Source organism: Carcharodon carcharias, chromosome 14 (genome assembly GCF_017639515.1).
Source record: "Carcharodon carcharias isolate sCarCar2 chromosome 14, sCarCar2.pri, whole genome shotgun sequence".
Taxonomy (NCBI): Eukaryota; Metazoa; Chordata; class Chondrichthyes; order Lamniformes; family Lamnidae; genus Carcharodon; species Carcharodon carcharias.
Window position 1 is genome coordinate 48,893,214 of NC_054480.1, and position 19,724 is coordinate 48,912,937.

At 38.1% G+C, this 19,724-nt stretch overlaps 1 protein-coding gene across 2 annotated transcripts in view; it reads left to right on the forward strand.

Annotated features, from left to right (window-relative positions):
- Positions 1 to 19,724, forward strand: part of slc9a8 (solute carrier family 9 member 8) — a 74,370-nt gene that overhangs the window by 31,697 nt on the left and 22,949 nt on the right. Inside the window, exons 7-11 of one of the 2 annotated variants that reach the window (XM_041205617.1) lie at positions 2,013 to 2,047; positions 5,130 to 5,273; positions 5,630 to 5,768; positions 6,905 to 7,010; positions 16,947 to 17,063. In XM_041205617.1, the coding sequence (XP_041061551.1) occupies positions 2,013 to 2,047; positions 5,130 to 5,273; positions 5,630 to 5,768; positions 6,905 to 7,010; positions 16,947 to 17,063 (541 nt within the window). The remainder of the gene's footprint in view (positions 1 to 2,012; positions 2,048 to 5,129; positions 5,274 to 5,629; positions 5,769 to 6,904; positions 7,011 to 16,946; positions 17,064 to 19,724) is intronic. The other variant, XM_041205618.1, reaches the window with a different exon arrangement.

Here is a 19,724-nt window from a genome sequence, read left to right on the forward strand (position 1 = left end):
ACAATACTTTCCAAAGTAATAATGATATGCAGCCCATTTATACTTTCGGGAGAGGATACATCATGCTGCAGTTGGAAGAGGAGGGTTAGGCAAACCCTGAAGAGGACAATGGGAATGAGCCTGAGGCTGAAGAGTACACTGCAGTTGTAACAAGGCAGATAAATCCAACAATGCCCATCTTTAATTGTAAATCAGCCACTTCAGTTCAAGAATGGTTGAATAAATGTTCCCAATAAACTGGCAATTATCTTCTAATTTGACCTTGACTATCAAGCCCCTCCAATTATCTTCTACAGAAATTCTGCATTATACCTAGTGAAAGAAAGATTGCATTGATATAGCACCTTACATATCTTCAGGATATCATTATGTGCTTCACAAGCAATGACACACTTCTGAAGTGCAGCAATTGTTATGCAGGCAAATAGGGCATCCAATTTGCACACAGCAGGGTCCCACAAACAGCAATGAGATAAAGAACTCTTGGTAGTGGTGTTTGAGGACAGAATGCTGGTCAGGAGATTGGAGAACTCACCTGGCCTTTTTCTACTAGACCTGTGGAATATTTCATTCGTCAACCTGAACCTGTCTGATTTGAAAGATGCCACCTCCCCTTAGCACCAGTGGAGTCCTGTATTACTTTAAGCGTTAATCTGTTAGCAAGGCTTTTGATAAGGTCCCTCCTGGCAGACTGGTCAAGTAAGTAAGAGCCCATGAGATCCAAGGCAAAGTGGCATAATGGATGCAAAATTGGCTGAGAGGCAGGAAGCAGAGGGTGATGGTAGAGGGATGTTTCTGTGACTGAAAGTCTATTTTCAATTGGGTTCTGCAGGGCTCGGGGCTGTTGTTGTTTGTGGTGTACATAAATGATTTATACTTAAACGTAGGGGGTATGATCAAGAAGTTCGCGGATGACACTAAAATTGGTAGAGTGGTAAATAGTGAGGAGGATGGCTGTAAACTGTAGGAGGATATCAGTGGACTGGTCAGATTGGCAGAGAAGAGGCAAATGGAATTCAACCTGGAAAAGTATGAGGTAATGCAAGGGATTACACAATGAAAGGTAGGACCCTGGAAAGTACTGAAGATCAGAGGGACTTTGGTGTGCATATCCACAGATCCCTAAAGGTAGCAGGGCAGGTAGATAAGGTGATTAAGAAGGCATATGGGATACTTGCCTTTATTAGCCCAGGCATAGGATACAAGAGCAGGGAGGTTATGATGGAACTGTATAAAATGCTGGTTAGGAACTGGGTTCTGTTGAAGGGTCATGAGGACTCGAAATGTCAACTCTTTTCTTCTCCGCCGATGCTGCCAGACCTGCTGAGTTTTTCCAGGCAATCCTGTTTTTGTTTTGGATTTCCGGCATCCGCAGTTTTTTTGTTTTTATATATGGATAGAAAGGCACTTTTCCATTAGTAGAGGGATCAATAACCAGGGGGCATAGATTTAAGCCAAGAGGTAGAAGGCTAAGAGAGGAGTTGAGGAGAAATATTTTCACCCAGAGAGTGGTGGGAGTCTGGAACTCACTGTTTGAAAGGGCGGTTGAGTCAGAAACTCCTGTAACATTTAAGAAGTATTTTGATATTCACTTGCGTTGCCATAGCTCCAGGGAAAATGGGATTAGTGTAGTCAGATCTTTGTTGACCAGCATGGGCATGATGGGCCAATGGGCCAAATGGCCTCCGTCTGTGCTGTAAAGTTCTGAGTCTAGATTATATATTAAAGTTGTGGAGTGAAAATCGAGTCAGCAGTAAATGCCACCATTAAGCCAAGTTGACTTTTGTCTCAATCATTCCGGATTGTAGTCATTTAAATCACAATTTTAATCCTTGTCTCACAGCTCTGCTTTATTGCAAATTTAACCTCTTGAAAGCTAAATTTAGCTTACAAGTCACATTTTAATATAAATAATATCAATTTCCTGCTGTGACAAAATAGTCAGAAAACTTGATTTTGGAAAGAGAAGTATACTTCTGATCTTCATTTATTTCATTTCCCTCTCATTTTAGGCTGAAGTTATTTATAAACTCACAATGACAGACAGGTAATTATTTTGCAAATTATCATTCTGTAAATGGATCTTTCTGCAGTTTGTCGAATAATGTTTGAAATCATGAACTTAGGGCCTGAAAATTATTTTAAATGCTAATATTACCTATTTGAGTGCTTTCAGAAACAAGTATGTTCTATCACTAGGATATAACATTTTGCTTACAAAAGATGAGATGTGAAAATAAGAGTTATTAATTAATCTGAAGATGGCCTTGGAGAAATTAAAAACACATGCTGAGAATTTGCACAGTTTCTATTAATCATTACTTGTGGGTTATGTTACGATCCTGGTGGAGACCAATAACTTTTTTTGAAAAAAACGACAAAAGTTTCACAGTAACCAAAGCAAAAGAATCGCATAACAAGGTTTCACATTGTAAGACTTTTTCCTGAAATAACCAAGTTAAAATCAACATCAATTAAACATTAGTGTATTAATTACGTACTAAGTAAACTACAAAAAAGATATTCTCCAATAACTTCTTAACACAACCATTTATTACTTTGCAGCACATTCTAAGCAGATGCAGAGCCTTGTATTTAAAGTCCCAAATGTCTCCCTGCAATTCAGCAGGCTCTCTTCTCCCTGCCTTGCCAGGGTGAATCTTCCATTTTCCTTTTAAACAAAGTTCCCTTTACGCAATTTTCTGAGCATATTTAAATAGGCTTCCACCAGCAAGGCACTCACTAGTGATTCCTTTGGTCTTCAACTCTCCACAACAAGCTTCTTTCCTTCAAACAGGGGTTCCATCCTCAGCAGCATTTCGCTTAATGATTAATCGAAAAGCAATCCTTTTCTTCTGTCTGGCACAGCAGCACCTGCTTTTGGCCTAACTGCCTCTACGAGTCTGTAAGCAACAAAAACAGCTGCCTTTTTTGTTTCCAGGTGTTACATGTGGCATCTTGCTCAATGGGTCTTGACCTGGGCCCCTGCCCCCATGACAATCAGATCACATGGGTTTGTCATTGGGTAGAGTTCAGTACAACTTCACACTATTCCCCCATTCCAGGGTATTCCATATTACCTTAAAAGAAATAGTTTAAAGTATAATGACCTTATAAAAGTCCATAACTCTTCATAGTTCATATAGAAAGTTTCAAGCTTTTCATGGATGATCCTGAGAGTGTATCACATTAAAGACTCTGATCATATAAAGATTTTTTTTTCATTTTCATTATTCCTCCTTTCTTGAATGCACTGACTGATACAGAACTATGATACCATAAGTGCTGGTTATCCTCTAGTACCTTGCCTGAGTCCATTGTTCATATGAATTAAGATTCTGTTTCGGCAGACATTTTAACTGTGTAAATATTAGAACTAAGTGAGATCCTCACCTTTTCATGCTTTCTAGTAGGCATTATTGGTTAACATTTTCCCGTCTCTAAGGGCACTAACTCCTATTGTGTGCAATATTCAGAATAGCTAATTAATTCCAGGTGAAGGGTCAAAGCTGGGAACTACATAATCCATATAAATCAGCACATCAGAAAATGTATTTACCACTGAGACAAAGGATCTCTCAATCATTAGAAAATGCTGGATGCTTTTTATTCAGGATCATAATGGTCAGCTGTGGCCTTAACACTTGTGCTTGTATATCCACAAGTAAACTGAGTGAGTTTCATCCTCTTCATAGTGGATATTTATAAAAGTTAGATAAATCATGTGAAGCGTTTTCCTTAAATTTGTTGAGACTAGCATCACATATCTTCTGCAGAGAATTGACCAGTTTGTTTCCATCTCTGAGCTTTTGCAATGTTCGGTGGTGTCAAGAATATTCACTGGCCCGAGAAGCAATATTTTGTTTAGGAATAAAACTGTACTTATTGCAAGATAGCATATAGCAAAGTGGGTAATAGAATACATATTAACTAGTTACAACCTGTTTTGTAGAGCTTGCTTACAAAACAGCTATGCACAGTAATAAACATCCTTCAAAAAGCATGATTATCTGTTTGCGTAGGATGATGGACATTTTGTGCTGTTCTGCTCCAAGTTAGTTTTGAAGTCAGGCCTAGTTGATCACCATGGTTATTGAAATACTTAAGTAGAATTCATTTGTACCGAGAGTTGGAAAAAAATAGAGAATGCTCAATAACTTTTGTAACTCAGTTGGTGGCACTCGTGCCTCTGAATCAGAAATTTTGAACACAGATGAATGAGAACCAAGTGGCCAGGTAACATTACAGCTTGCATATGAGTAAATAAACATGCATTTTGTCAGTTAGCTGTGTGGTAAGCTTGATCTGTAAGGTCAGTTTTCCAAACACTCAAATGACAGCATTGCAGTTTTAAGTCACTTCAATCAAACGTGCCCTGCATTAGTACGGACTTGCATGTAAAACTTGGAGAGAACTATTTTTTAAGAACCTCAGTCAAGTTGGGGCAGGATGAGGAGAAATTGTAGCTGCCTTGCATGCTTTGTCCATCTATTTGATATATTGCAGTGCTGGCTAACTCCACCTTGGCAGACTTGCTTGTATACCATTTCCTAATCTGCCTCCAGGTCATCTGGATGTTTGAATGTATATTTACTGACTGTTACCTCCTGTCAAGCAAAAATACGCTGATATTTCTTCTGAAAGGATGATGCCCTGGATTGACCAAGTGAGCAACGTTTCTTCAAAGAATACCTCAAAACTTGCATCTAACTACAGAGCCCATTTCTTCCTGGCAGCCATTTCCCCTTCCCTGCCCAGCAGCAATTAACCCCAAGTTGGAGCAGCATGTTGCAGGCAGCCTCACTTTGGTTTGGGTACTTGGCTTGGATATATAACTCGTTAGTCTCAAGAAACCTTAAAAGATTGGCCAGCAGGATTTCATGCCATGACTCAAATATTTCCTATAATATACTAAAATATGCAAAGGTTATCCTGCAGTTTGAAATGAAGTAGCATTTTTCCGTTAGATTTATTTGTGCTGAAAAATATAAACCGTCATTCAAGAAAAGTCATTCATTCACAATTTAGAATAAATATTTCTTGTATTAAAAAATCTTGAACAAATAATAGATGATTTAAATTTTCTTATGGTTTCTTATCTGTGCTGTTGCACTGTTTATATTTTGCAGTTTTGCATTTGGTTCCCTAATATCTGCTGTTGACCCGGTAGCTACAATTGCCATATTTAATGCTTTGAATGTGGATCCTGTTCTGAACATGTTGGTATTTGGGGAGAGCATCCTCAATGATGCAGTTTCTATAGTCCTTACAAAGTAAGCTTTCATTTCCTCTTTCTCCCTTTAGTTTACCCCCCACCCCCCCACCTCCCAATAGTGCATTGAACATGTCATTTTATTTAGCAATTGAAATTTGAATTTGCAACATAGTTACAGCAGATACTTATCCTGGAACATTAATTGTCAGATAATTTCACGATCTGTTTGGTGCAGTCCTCCCTTATTTCCGTAATACTTGTATTGTTTCTGTTAATACTGGTTTCCAGTTTACATTTTAATTTCCCTGACCAGGTATGTCATGTTTATTTAAAATCGATTCCGACAAACATTGGTTAGCATGCAAAGCTATAATTTCACATTTTAACAATGTATGTTCAAATGCTGTATTCTAGCACGGCAGAAGGCTTAGCCAGAGAAAATGCACCTGATGTGAGTGGATGGCAAACCTTCCTACAGGCATTGGGCTACTTTCTGAAGATGTTTTTTGGATCTGCAGCACTTGGAACCCTCACTGGTCTCATCTCTGCATTGATATCTTTTTTTTTTGGCTTGTGAATATTACCATTCCAGTTGATATATTCTTGGTATTCAACATTTAAAAAAAATCATTGGAAATGACTTGATAGAAGAAATGAGCATGTATAATGAAAATTCTTACCAAACAACCTTAAGCAACACCTTATTATTTCCACAGAGTCCCAGAGAATTATACTGCTTTCATGAGCTGACATTAAAACATTTGTTTTAGTCAAGAGTTGAGTTCTGCCCATTTGGCTCAATAAATATATGTTATGTTAAAGCTCAAATTTTATTATCATTTATCTACCTATTTATATGGCACCAAGATCAGTATGTTCTATATTGAGTATGTTTTACTTACCAGCCCAGAGGCGGTAGTGAACAGCAGGACAGACTGTTGTGGTAAGAGATACCGAGGTGTTGAAATTATACAATGAGATGCTAGTATATGATTGCTTAAGATATTTGTGTCAGCTGTTTTAATGGAGATTTTAACCTATTTAAAATAAGTAAGTTAACATTTGCTCTAAAATATGCAAGAGGAGTTTTAAACTTCTTCAGCATTCAAACTATCATCACAGAAATTCAGAGTCTTGGTATTTGTATAACATGAGAGAAAGATACATTCATTGTAAAAATCTTGCATAATTAGGCTGTCTGTATATACAATATTACTTCAGTATAAGGTAATATCGAAGGATAGAGTAACAAAGTAAATGTTATTTATTCTTTCATGGGATGTGGGCATCGCTGGCTAGGCCAGCATTTATTCCCCTTGAGGTGAGCCACTTGCTTGAACCGATACAGTCCATGCTGTGCAAGTGCACCCACAAGGGTAGCAAGGGAGTGCCAGGATTTTTACCCAGCGATAGTGAAGGAACAACAATACAGCTCCAAGTCAGGATGGTGTGTGACATGGAGTTGAACTTGCAGATAATGGTGTTCCCACCACAAATAGATCTTTGAAATCTCTATAAACATAGACCACCTGCAGTCCTCACCACTGCCCCTTCCCCCTTAGATTTGGAGTGGGGATTTTGAATATTCAAAACTGGGAACTGAGCATAATTCACAAGATGAAATTGCTTGTTTATACTTGTGTACCTGAATAAGTGAATATTTGTTTTCCTTAATTTTTAAGTATGTACCTGTTAAAGCACATAGACCTCAGAAAGACTCCATCACTAGAGTTTGGGATGATGATAATCTTTGCCTATCTTCCTTATGGGCTTGCAGAGGGTATAAAGTTGTCTGGTAAGTGTTTTTCTTTAAATTTATATGAAGAATGATTCCTTGATCTTTGCCTGAAAATGAGGATGTAAAAGATTTGTTTGAAGAGAAAAATGTTGAGCAGGATCAAAATTTTACCTCTTAGTAGCATTGCATTTTATTTTGCATTAGCCATATATTTTGAACAACAAGCTGACTCGTTACAATTTTAAAGACATATGTCATTTTATTTGTTTAAAAAGTAAAACTGAATTTTGAGAGGCTACAATGTTTTTATTAACTTGTGAAGTTCTATGTCATTGCTTTTGATAATCATTCCCAATGCATCTGTTTCCTGTTTTTCTTCATTCTACCCACCAATTTCCATTTTCTACATACAGATTGTAAACCTGCAGGATATTTTCAATTCAACCTCCTTTTGTAGCTCTTACTGTTACTATCAAATGGCTCTCTTTTTTTTCCTCCTATTCTTTCCTGTAAGAAGTGACTTGGTTTGGCCAATTAAAACCAGAGTAATTTCCACCACAATTTTACAATTGCAAACTTCTGTCTGTGTTCTTAACACTGCAATGATGGGTTGGAATGGAAGTAAGTTGAGGTAAGTATATTAGGCAGATCAGTAATGTTATAAAAAATCATTGATTGCTACATGATGCAGTATAAGGCTATGGTAAAGTTAAAAGATCTACTTTGTATCTTACATGATGGAAAACGTCAAAATCATTGCATTTATAATGTGCCTTTAATGTAATAAAACATGCCAAGGTGCTTCACAGGAGCATTTTAAAGCATATTTTGACAGTGAATTTCATTTAATATTAGGGCAGATGATCAAAAGCTTGGCTGAAAGAGGAATGTTTTAAGTAGTGTCTTAAATGAGGAGAAAGAGAGAGAGGGTGAGGTTTAGAAAGGAAATTCAAACAGATTAGAGCTTTGGCTGCTAAAGACAAGGGCGCCAATGCTGGAGCAATTAAAATCAGGGATGTTCAAGAGGCCAGAATTATAGGAGTGAAGATACTTTAGAGGGTTGTGCAGCTGAAGGAGAATAAAGCAATAAGGAGGGCAAGACCATGGAGGAACTTGAAAACAAGGATGAGAATATAAAAATCAAGGCATTATTTAATTGGGAGTCAATGTAGGTCAGCAAGAACAAGGATGATGGATAAGTGAGTTAGGGCATGGGCAGCAGAGTTTTGGATGGTGTCAATTTTGCAGTAGAGTAAAGAAGCTAGGGGATTTCTTTGCCTTTGAATAGTGAGTAGTTTTGGCAGACAAGAGCAGGACCCAAAGGCTAGACAGTTGGGAGTTTGAAAGTGAATTGGGAGAGAACTTTTTTTCAGAATGGACACAGAAAAAAGTGGGATTGGGAGTGGGAAAGAGTTAAGTGGGTGGAGAATGATGCAAAGAAGCAATCAGAGAAGACGTTTGTGGTTGATGCAATGTGGGTAGGGAGTTCACGTGAGATGGAGCTCAAGAGGGCAGCCATGAATATTGATTGAGGAGTTTAAATGAAGGATCAGATTAAGGAAGAATAAGAGGGCAGTGACCTGTGGAGAAAATGTGATGAATTGAGATGCAGGTTAAAATCACGGAGGATGAGAAGCTGTTTGTTGCCGAGGCTGAAAGAAGAAAGCAGTGAAGATATCTCGGAGAAAATTTTATTTGGTAGGTGGTAAAGGACAAGAATTTGAAATGAAAGGTGAAAGGGGTGATAGAAGTTCAATGCTAAGGAGCTGAAAATGCCAGAGGAGAAAGTGGACCAAAATGTGATTTGATGTTGAGAGCCATACTGCACCATCTAAGCGAGGCAAATGGTGGTAAGTATAGCCAAGTAGGGAGGCTTTGTTTAGGGAAAAGTGTCATCACCCCTCAGCCTGGTTCCTATCAGGGTCATAATGTTGATGCAATCATCCACAATAAGCTCATGGATGGCAAGGGCCTAGTTAACAAATGAACAGATACCCTGCAGGGAGATCTGAATGGAGGTGGTGATAGGTGATTCATGCTGACTGTCCATAAGGTCAACAGTGGGATGGGGAGTTTGACAGGGAGAAGATTGGCAAGGCTAGACCCCAAACAGCACACTGGGTAGGAAGATCAACAAATGGAGCAGTTGGGGCTCCCTGTAAGGTGGCAATGTTGAGTGCCTAGATGCACCCTTCAGAGATGCCATGGGCTTACTAAGAGGGAGTTAAGCTTGGGATGGCGGCAGGAAAATAGGAAGATTAAGAAATACTGAAGGGTTGGGGAAAGGATTTGGAGCAGAGTACCTGAGAGGGGAAGAAATGAAAGGCGACCTGGTGACAGGAGAGCAGTCAAAATGCACATGTGAATGGACACAGAGAAAATGGGAGTTAAACAGGCCTGGTTACGTAAATAATGGTAACAAAGTATGTTCCAGGACACTGGAGTAAAGGCTTTCGAATACTGAAACCTGCAGACTGACTTAAGTTTGTTCACTGCTTTAAAATAAGTTGAATATGCCAATTATATTGCATTGGTTAAAAATGTCTTAACTAGCTTCTACAAGGGTCTGTAAGGAGTTAGTTAAAAGCAGCCTGTGCAGGAGTAAGGTTTTTGAAATTGATCTCAGCAGCATTTAATTCGGGGAACAGAATTGCCCAGGATTCTTACTGTGGATTGCTATCCTTGGATCCATGTCAGAAGTCCACATGTATACACAACAGATGAAGGCTGGGTCAGGCTGGATTGGCATAGCCCCTGCAATGAAAGTGTCTGCCAAGTCTGCAGGTGTTTACATATGAACCGTGGCCATTTGGATGACATGCCAGAGAACAATTGGCACATAGAGGTTTTCTTTTAGTTAGGTCACTGAGCTGTTGGTATCCATATGTAACCACTCCAGCAATAAGATGGTTTGAGTCAGAAATATAAAATTTCCCTGCTAAATCTAGATGTGAAATTGAAATTTTTGTAGAGCCACTTGCCACGATAAAGATGCCTCTGCCATCGACCAAATATGAACTTCCCTTCTGCTGGCATAAAGGAACATGCAAATACTGAAATGGATGCATTATCACAACCAGGGGTTTAAAAATGGTGGGTGAGGTGCCAATCAAGTTTTGTCTTTGCTGGTGTTGAGCTTCTTGAGTCTTATTTGTGCTGCACTCATCCAGGCACATGGAGAATATTCCATCACACTCCTGACTTATGCCTTGTAGATGGTGGTCAGAACTTGGAGAGTCAGTAATGATTTACTCGCTGCAGAATTCCCAGCCTCTGACCTGTTCTTGTAGCCACAGTTTTCTTACTCTGGATTGTACTTTATCTTTTTCTGTAGCCAACCTAAACCTTATGATGCAGTAATCACTGTCCCCTAATTTGGCAGATGTTGAGAGTAATAAAGTGAGAGATTAGAGCAACACTCTTGGAAGGCTTTAGATTTATAGGTAAGGAGGTAGAAACGGTGGCAAGCAATTTAACAGGAAGTGGGAACAAAAGATCAAGATGTGGCCACAGTAGCCATATGGTTTTCTAGTTAAGTTTCTGGTCAGTGGTAGACCCTTAGGATGTTGATGGTAAGGGATTCAGAAATGATCATGCCATTGAATGTCGGGAGGAGATGGTTAGATTCTCTCTTGTTGGAGATGGCCATGCCCTGACACCTTTGTGGCACAAATGTTACTTGGCACTTATCAACACAAGCCAGGGTGTTGTCCAGGTTTTGCTGTATGCAGACTCTGACTGCTTAAGTATCTGAGGAGCTGCAAATGGATCTGAACGCTATACAATTATCAACAAGTGTCCCTACTTCTGTCCTTATGATGGGAGGAAGGTCATTGATGAAGCAGCTGAAGATGCTTGGGCCTAGGACACTACCCCGAGGAACTCATAAATTGAGGTCCTTGGACTGATATGATTAGCCCACAACAACCACAAGTATTTTCCTTTCTGTAGGTATGACTCCAGCCACTGGAGAGTTTTCTCCCTTTTTTCCCATTGGTAGGGCTAGGGCTCCTTGATGCCACACTTGGTCAGTTGCTGCCTTGATATCAAGGGTAGTCATTTCACCTCAGCTTTGAAATTCAGCTTTTTTCTCCATGTTTGGGCCAAGGCTGTATTGGAGTCTGGAGTTGAGTGAATCAAATTGTGTGAAGACTGGCATCTGTAATGGTGGGCATTAATGGTCTGGCTAAAGATGGTTGCAGATGCTTCAGCCTCGTTTTTTACACTGACATGCAGCCTCTGCCATCATTGAGGGTGGAGATATTTTTGGAGCCACCTCTGGTTAGTTGTTCAATTGTCCACCACCATCCACCACTGGATGTGGCAAAGATTTAATCTGTTTGCTGTGGGATCGCTTAGCCCTGTCTGAAGAATGTTTTTTGCACTTTAGAGCATGCAAATGGTCCTGTGTTGCAGCTTCATCATCTGACTGTCTTGTTAGAATCATGTCAGGGTTCAAATTGTGTCCAAATCACCCTGAGTTGAATTTATTCATGAGGCGTTCACCTATCCCTGGGTACATTTCTGATTTGAGTTAGCTCTGGAATAAAGATTTTTACAGAAACAGGATGGTGATTAAAATCAGAGCCTTGGGTTTGGAAGAAAACGTCACTTCCCACATCTTGATCTTTTGTTCCCACTTCCTGTTAAATTGCTTGCCACCTTTTCTACCTCCTTACCTATAAATCTAAAGCCTTCCAAGAGTGTTGCTCTAATCTCTCACTTTATTACTCTCAACATCTGCCAAATTAGGGGACAGTGATTACTGCATCATAAGGTTTAGGTTGGCTACAGAAAAAGATAAAGTACAATCCAGAGTAAGAATAATTAACTGGACAAAAGCCAACTCTAAGTTGAAAGAATAGATCTGGCTCAAATAAATTGGAATCAAAGATTGTCAGCCAAAAACGATGGAACTGCCTTTAAAGAATAAACATTTTGGGTTCAGTCAAGGTATATCCCTAAAGCAGAAACGTAGGCTAAACAATTCAAGTTCCCTGGATGATGATAGAGTTAAAAATTAAGATAAAACAACAAAAGTGTCAGGTGGATAATATAATTGAGAACCAGGCTGAATACAGAAAGTTTAGAGGCGAATTGAAAAAGCAAATCAGAGAAGTGAACAGAGTGTGAGAAGAGACTGGTAGATAACATAAAAAGAAATGCAAAAGACTTCTATAGGCAGATAAATAGTACAAGGGTGGTAAATGGAGACATGGAGCTGATTAGGGACCAAAAAGGAAATTTACATATGGAGGCAGGGGCCTGGCTGAGGTACTAAATGAGTATTTTGCATCTGTCTTTTCCAAGGAAGAAGGTGCTGTCCAGATCATGGTGAAGAGGTTGCTCAAAGACTTGAAGGGTTTAAAATTGATAAGGAGGTGGTATTGGATAGGCTATCTGTACTTAGTTGAAAGGCACCAGGACCGGATGAGATGCATTCAAGGATACTGAGGTAAGTGGGAGTGGAAATTGCATAGGCACCGGCCATAATTTTTCAATCTTCCTTAGACTCAAGGATAATGCCAAAGGACGAGAGAATTGAAAATGTTGCGCCCTTGTTCAAAAAAGGGTAAGTAAAGCCTAGCCATTACAGGCCAATTAATTTGACTTCCGTGGTGGAGAAGCTTTCAGAAAAGATAATTTGGGACAAAATTAATAGTCAATTGGGAAAAATGTGGGTTAATTAAGGAAAGCCAGCATGGCTTTAAGGGCAAATAATTTTTAACTAAAAGAATTCAGTTCCATAGCTGGGTCTGCAGAGGAACAATCAACTCAGTCATCTACATCTTTAAAGCAAAAGTCTCAAGACCATCAGATCCCATCTATAACCAACAAGGCAGCGAGCTACGAGCTGTGAACTTGCTTTATTTTTTAACTAACTCTAATTTGCCCTACTTTGTAATCTGTATTTGTGTGTGTGGTTTTAGAGCATGTATCTGTGCGCATGCCATATGTTTGTGGAAGTCGGGTGTAATTTTAATATTTTAGCCAGTTCTTTTAGGGTAATAAAGCTTGCATCTTACTTTGTTAAACTCAGAACCTGTCTGACTAGTTCTTTTATAATCAGAGCACATTGACAGTTAAGAAAGCACTAAAGTTGGCAAGGATATCCTTATTCAAAACAAAAACCCTGTTGTGGTCATGTGCAGAGGGAAAAGAGGGGAGCTCTTTGACCTATCCTCAATGGGTTGTAACAATGCTAATAGTAGAGTTGTTAGTTGGGCGGGTGATGATTTTTAATAAACGTGAAAGTAAAATAGCATTTGAGTTTTCCAAATTAACAATAATTGGCCTAATTCAAATGGAGTAGAAACCCCAAGTATTGGCGATCATGAACAATCTTTTCAACATTCTCAAAATTCTCAGTGTAAATCACTTACTTTCAGTTAGGTTCATGTTGTATACAAGTTAGGAGCATTCTTCAAGATTTCCAGCAGTTACCCAGTAGTTTCCAGACCAATGGCATAGAATAAAAGAAAAGGATTCCAATAATTTTTGTGCTGGCTTACAGCTTTATTCACTGAAGTGATCTTGTAAGTAAGAACAGAGGCTGTGGAGTTCAGCTAAATGGTGACTGTTTCTTGAGTTCAAAGTAGTGTCATGTGGCTCTTATGTTTGGGGAGGGAGGAGTTGAAATGCCAAATGTTGTTTCTCCCATGCTAACATAAGAAGGTGCCATAGAAAGGGGGAACAGGTATTCCTGTTTCCCGAAGGAAGGGAAAGGGCTGAGGGTAAAGATGTAGCAACTGGGAGGGTACTGCCAACCACAGTAGAGAGGAATACTTGCTTGAGGGAAAAGGAGCACATGGCAGAAGAACTAGTGTGGAACATGGCACCATCAGAACAGCGATGGAGAAGCTGGGAGAATAGAAGTATTTTCAGGACGGGGGATGGGAGGAAGTGTAATCAAGGTAATTGTGGGAGCCTGTTGGCTTTAGGTATTGGTTGACAGCCTATCATCAGAAATGGAGATAGAGAAGTTGAGGAAGGGAAAAGTCGAAATGGGCCATCTAAAGGCTGTATAACGTTGCCTTTTCGTATAGATGAAGAAAAAAATCATAATGCAACACAGTAAACAAAGTTGTTACCTTTTTATTGAAATAATTAATATTTCATTATATTAATGAAATATAAATGACACTAAAGTTTGAAATTGGGAGGAGCAGGATTGGTAAAAGAGAATCAGGAGGACTAAAAGTAAAAATGATAACCTAGAGAATAGAACAGAGATGAACAAATCAAATGAGAGAAGAAAGAGAAACATAGTTCCTGGAATAATGAAAAGAAAATGAACAAACAAATTATTGCCATGAAGTCCAAGTGCATTTACTAAGGCTGGCATTGGTGTTTTAAAATTCATCTAAACACAGAACTTAGTGCATGAATGAAAGCAAAATACCGTGGTTGCTGGAAAGCTGAAATAAAAACCAAAAATACTGGAATCACTCAGCAGGTCAGGCAGCATCTGTGGTAAAAGAAACCTTTCTTCAGAATTAGGTGGCATTAAATATGAGCAGCTTTTAATTAAGATTCTTTTTTGTAAGTCAGTTCTAGACATAATGCTATCAATAGGTTTGTGTTTTCATACTTGGATTATGTTTTCAAGTCAAAACCTTATTCATCGTTTTATTTAATTTTATGTCAAGTTTCAAGTAGTATTTTAGTCTTAGTACATTGAAACCTTTAGCCATATCTTCTACATTTCAGTGAGCTATATTAGTACATTCTATATAAGTTATCATTCGTAGCAAAATTGGAAAATTGAAGTAAAATTAGTGCTAAAATACACCAGTTAATTAATTTGTTGTAATTAAAATCAATTGGTCTAGTTCTTCCAAACACATTTATTTATTACTGTAACAGACATCAAAACCAAGAAGATTCTATCTTGGTTTTTCCAATCTTTTGAAGTTTACTGCTTTAGTATTTAATGGGCATTTGGAAACAATAAGAAACTATGTTTTATGGTTAAAGTCAACCTCATTCTAGACTCTCGAACATCACCAATGCTAATCCCTTGTTTAGAGCTGTTAACTTTTTGGGGAGAGGAGTGCCTGTTCCACACACCTTCCACAGTCAAGTATTCCCTTGTGTAGGTAACCTTTATTCTCTCTAATGAAGAAATTAATGATTGACAGTAAAATTTAATCTCTCAACTAAGAGCCCAAATTGGAAATCAAATCTGGGATTTTTCTGGCTTCTTTTGGCAGCTACTCGTGAACTTTAACCAGTTGAGCCATTGCAGCTGATAATATAGAATATTATTATAAGAAGCCAAATACATTGAAATCCTTAATATCTGTATTAACTTCATTGGACAGTCATGATTCCAGCTCAAAGTCCACTTGATAATTGCCGAGCAGTGGAAAAGAGCAGGTTGGATAAATCAACCTATCACCTTTTTTGTTACTGTCTTCTTGTTTAAATACTTTAAGATTTCTCCCCTTCCACAAGTTTTACAATGTTGCCTTTCAGGTTTTTGATTCTTTTCATTGGGAACTTCATTCAGTAACCTTTTCAATGTATGTGATGCAGTAGATTTAATGTAAACCAAAATAGTTTTTCCTTGTGTTTTCTTTCATGGAATAATATGTGCTTTGACCATCTCTTCCAAGAATAGCAAGATCAATTGAGTATTTTAAGAAATATGAAACACCATAATAAAATGTAATTGTTAGAGCATAACTTGATTTGGTTAATCTTGGATAATTAAAATGCTACATTAGGAAAATTACAATGTTTCAATCATCTTGCAAGTAATACTTCTGCCGTTGAAATCATAGGGAGTTGGTTAAAATTGTACTTGATTAAGATAGCAGCTTGCTAATTTTAATGTCTGGAGGAACTAGTTCAAATACAAAGGGGAAAAAAAATAGATCAAAGTCTGTTTTTGCTAGTAGCTTTTCCAGGACTTGGTTTGTGGCAGTCTCTGGTTAAACTTTTAAACATGGTCCCTACATTGCTGGAATGATCCTGATTTAATATTCAGAATGATGCATATTTTTGTGAATTGCTGTGTGGGGATGGAGCTGAATTTATGATCTGAATTTTGTGATTGAACTAGCAGTATGCCCTATCCATGCTTACCGTTGTTAAACAGTAAATCGGACAGCAACCTCTGCTGCCCACATGTGTACAAGTTGATAAAGGAATCTGCTAGATCCTGTCCAATTTGCCCTGCTCCTTCAGAAGCTTTTCCATAATAGCACCTCACTGATAAACTGCATTCAAAAACATGGAAGGGCGTGGCTTTGTGGTTTTTAGCCATTAAATACAGGGGGGAAAAAAGTTAGGGCATGTCCATTCAAGCGTAAATTATTTTTTAACCATGTGATTAAGTTTTTAACTCCTGTGAAACAACCCCTCTGGTACTAAAAGTTTACTTTTATAAATGTGTAATTCTATTCCTTCACATTTTAATTATTGTTGGGATTTTTTTTTAAATTAAAAAATGTTGGACTTTTCCTTTGTCTCTTCTATCTCTCACAATCCTGTATTTCTTTGCCTTTCAATTATATTTTTTCGTAGGTGATTTTACACTGAATTAACCATTCTAAGCTATACTTCTTGGTTTAGATTGCAGCCCTCCAAGGATTTTTCGCTATCCTTAGTTGAGGAGATGCTCTGTCTCTTGCTCTGTTTTCACAGGTCAGAAGGCAGTGTACTTTTTTGATTGCCTGATAACTGCTTATTGCAATGTCAAAACTCAGGAATTTTGTGGGCATGTGTAATGAATAATATGTGCCGTTCGTTCACTGCTGACCACAAAATCTGGGCCAAGCTTTTGAAGCCATGTGTAAGAACTGAGTATTTTCAACTTTGTCCATTTCACAAAACAAAAATGTCTATGTTCTATACATGAATCTTTGTCATAAATTGTGTTTATTTCACAGCTGCAGTAATAATGAATTTAACTGACTTGATATCTTAGGTTTTTTTGATAAAACCTGTGTCAAAACTGTTTTATCTTGTTTCCTTGTTTCTTTTTAGGAATCATGGCTATTCTGTTTTCTGGCATTGTGATGTCACACTATGCTCACCATAACCTCTCTCCAGTTACTCAAATCCTTATGCAGCAGACACTGCGGACTGTTGCTTTTATGTGTGGTATGTATTTTTGGGTGAGGTTTGCATTACTCCAGTCTTTACAATTATAATGTGAAAATGTTTTTAAAATTACAGTAACATGATTTTAATTTGGCTGAAGAGCTAACTAACTTTGATACGATTTGAAAAATGACTGAGCAACTATTCAAGAGTAGCATGGACATTTTGACTTGTTATTGTCTGGTCTTTGTCCCAGCCCCTGCACCTTCAGATCACTTCAATGGACTAATAACGTAAGATGCTTTTGTCATTATTCGATCTGTTCAGAACTCTCAACATCAGACAAAGAATCTTGCAGATTTGTTACCAAGAGAACCAAAGCTCTATAATAAAAAAATGGAGTATAAATTAACTATAAGTCCTTGCTATGGTGAATTGAAGAGAAAATAATAGCTTTATGTAAAGTAACTGAAATTAGTATGTGAATAACAACTTTCTTTAGCCACCCATGTGTGGAAATAGAAAAATAGAGCAGTTCAGCCTGATCTATTTTTTAATAAAATTAATTTTGAAGGATTTATTTCTTCCTTATTTATGAAAATGTAATACTGTGTCTTGGTGTAATATGATTTAATCACAATTGTAATGGTCTAAAGAATAACTTTAATCTTCATGTAGATTGGGAAAATCAAATTGGCAGAGGTAGCCACAAGCAAGAATTCATTGTGTATTCGGGACAGTTTCCTAGAACAATATGTTGTGGATCCAACTAGGGATCAGGCTATTTTGGATCTGGTATTGTGTAATGAGGCAGGTTGAATAAATGATCTCAGCATAAAAGAGCCCCAAGGAAACAGTGACGATAATATGGTGAAATTTAGCATTCAGTTTGAGAGTAAGAAACTTAGGTCAGAAGCAACAGTGCTAAACTTAAATAAGGGTAATTACAAAGGAATGAGGGCAGAGTTGGCTGGAGTGGACTGGGAAGACGATTGATGGACAATGGCAGACATTTTAGAAAATAGTTCATAACTCACAACAAAGATATATCCCAGTGAGGAAGAAGGATTCTAGGAAGGGGATAAACCAACAATGGTTAACCAAGTAAGTTCAGGATAGTATCGAAGTGAAAGAAAAAAAAATTAACTGTGGCAAAGATTAGTGGTAAACCAGAGGATTGGGAAATTTTTAAAAACCAACAGAAGATTACAAAAAAAGAGGAAGAATATGAACTGAGGCCAAACTAGAAAGTAATATAAAAATGGACGGTAAGAGCTTATTTAAATATATAAAAAGGAAGTGGGAGACCAAAGTCTGTACAAGCCCGTTAGAGAATGAGACTGGGGAAATAATGGAGAACCAGGAAATGGCAGAGCTGTTGAATAAATACTTGCATCAGTCTTTACGGTAGAAGACACGAATAGCATACCAAAAATACTAAATAATCAAAGGGCAAAAAGGGAAGAGAAAATAAATACAATAACTATCACTAGAGAAAAAGTACTAGGGAACCTAGTGGGGCTAAAGGCCTGAAGCTGATGGGTTGCACCCTAGAATATTAAAGGAAATAACTGCAGTGATAATGTAATTACCAGATAATTACCAGATGCACTGGTAATAATCTTCCAAAGAATCCATAGATTCTGGAAAAGTCCTAGAGGACTGGAAAACTGCCAATGTAACATTCTTATTCAAAAAGGAAGACAAAAAACAGGTAACTATAGGTCATTTAGCTTAGCATCCATCATTGGGAAAATGTTAGAGTCTATTATAAAGGATGTAATAGCAGAGCATTTAGAAATGCATAACATAATCAAGCAGAGTCAACATGGCTTCATGAAGGGGAAGCCATGTCTGACAAATTTATTAGAATTCTTTGAGGAGGTAACAAGCAGGATAGACAAAAGAAAACCAGGAGATGTAATATATTTGGATTTCCAAAAGGTGTTCGATAAGGTACTGCACATAAATCTACTTAATAAGATAAGAACCCATAGTGTTGGGGGTAGTATATTGGCATGGACAAAGGATTGGCTAACTAATAGAAGACAGAGAGTTGGGGAATACAGGGGGCATTTTCAGGATGGCAACCTATAACTCGTGGAATGCCACAGGGACCGGTGCTGGGACCACAATTATTTATGTGACTTGGATGAGGGAAGTGAATGTACTATCGCCCAGTTTGCGGATGACACAAAAATAGGTGGCAAGGCAAGTGGTGAGGATGACACTGTCTGCAGAGGAATATAGACAGGTTAAGTGAGTGGGCAAAAACTTGCAGATGGAATATAATGTGGGAAAATGTAAGGTTATGTACTTTGGCAGGAAGAATAGAGGAGCTGAATATTTCTTAAATGAAGAAAGACTGAAGAAAGCTGCAGCACAGAGAGATTTGGGGGTCTTTGTTCATGAATCACAAAAAGATAGCATACAAGTTCAGGTAATAGGGAAGGCAGATGGAATGTTGGCCTTTATTTCAAAGGGAATGGAGTACAAAAATAAGGATGATTTGCTAAAACTATACAAGGCACTAGTTAGACCACACCTACAATACTGTGAACAGTTTTGGCCCCCTTACCTTTGGAAAGATATACTGGCATTGGAGGCAGTCCAGAGAAGATTCACTAGGTTGATCCTGGGTTTGGAGGGATTTTCTTTTGAGGAGAGGTTGAGTAGGTTGGGCCTGTACTCATTGGAGTTTAGAAGAACGAGAGGCGACCT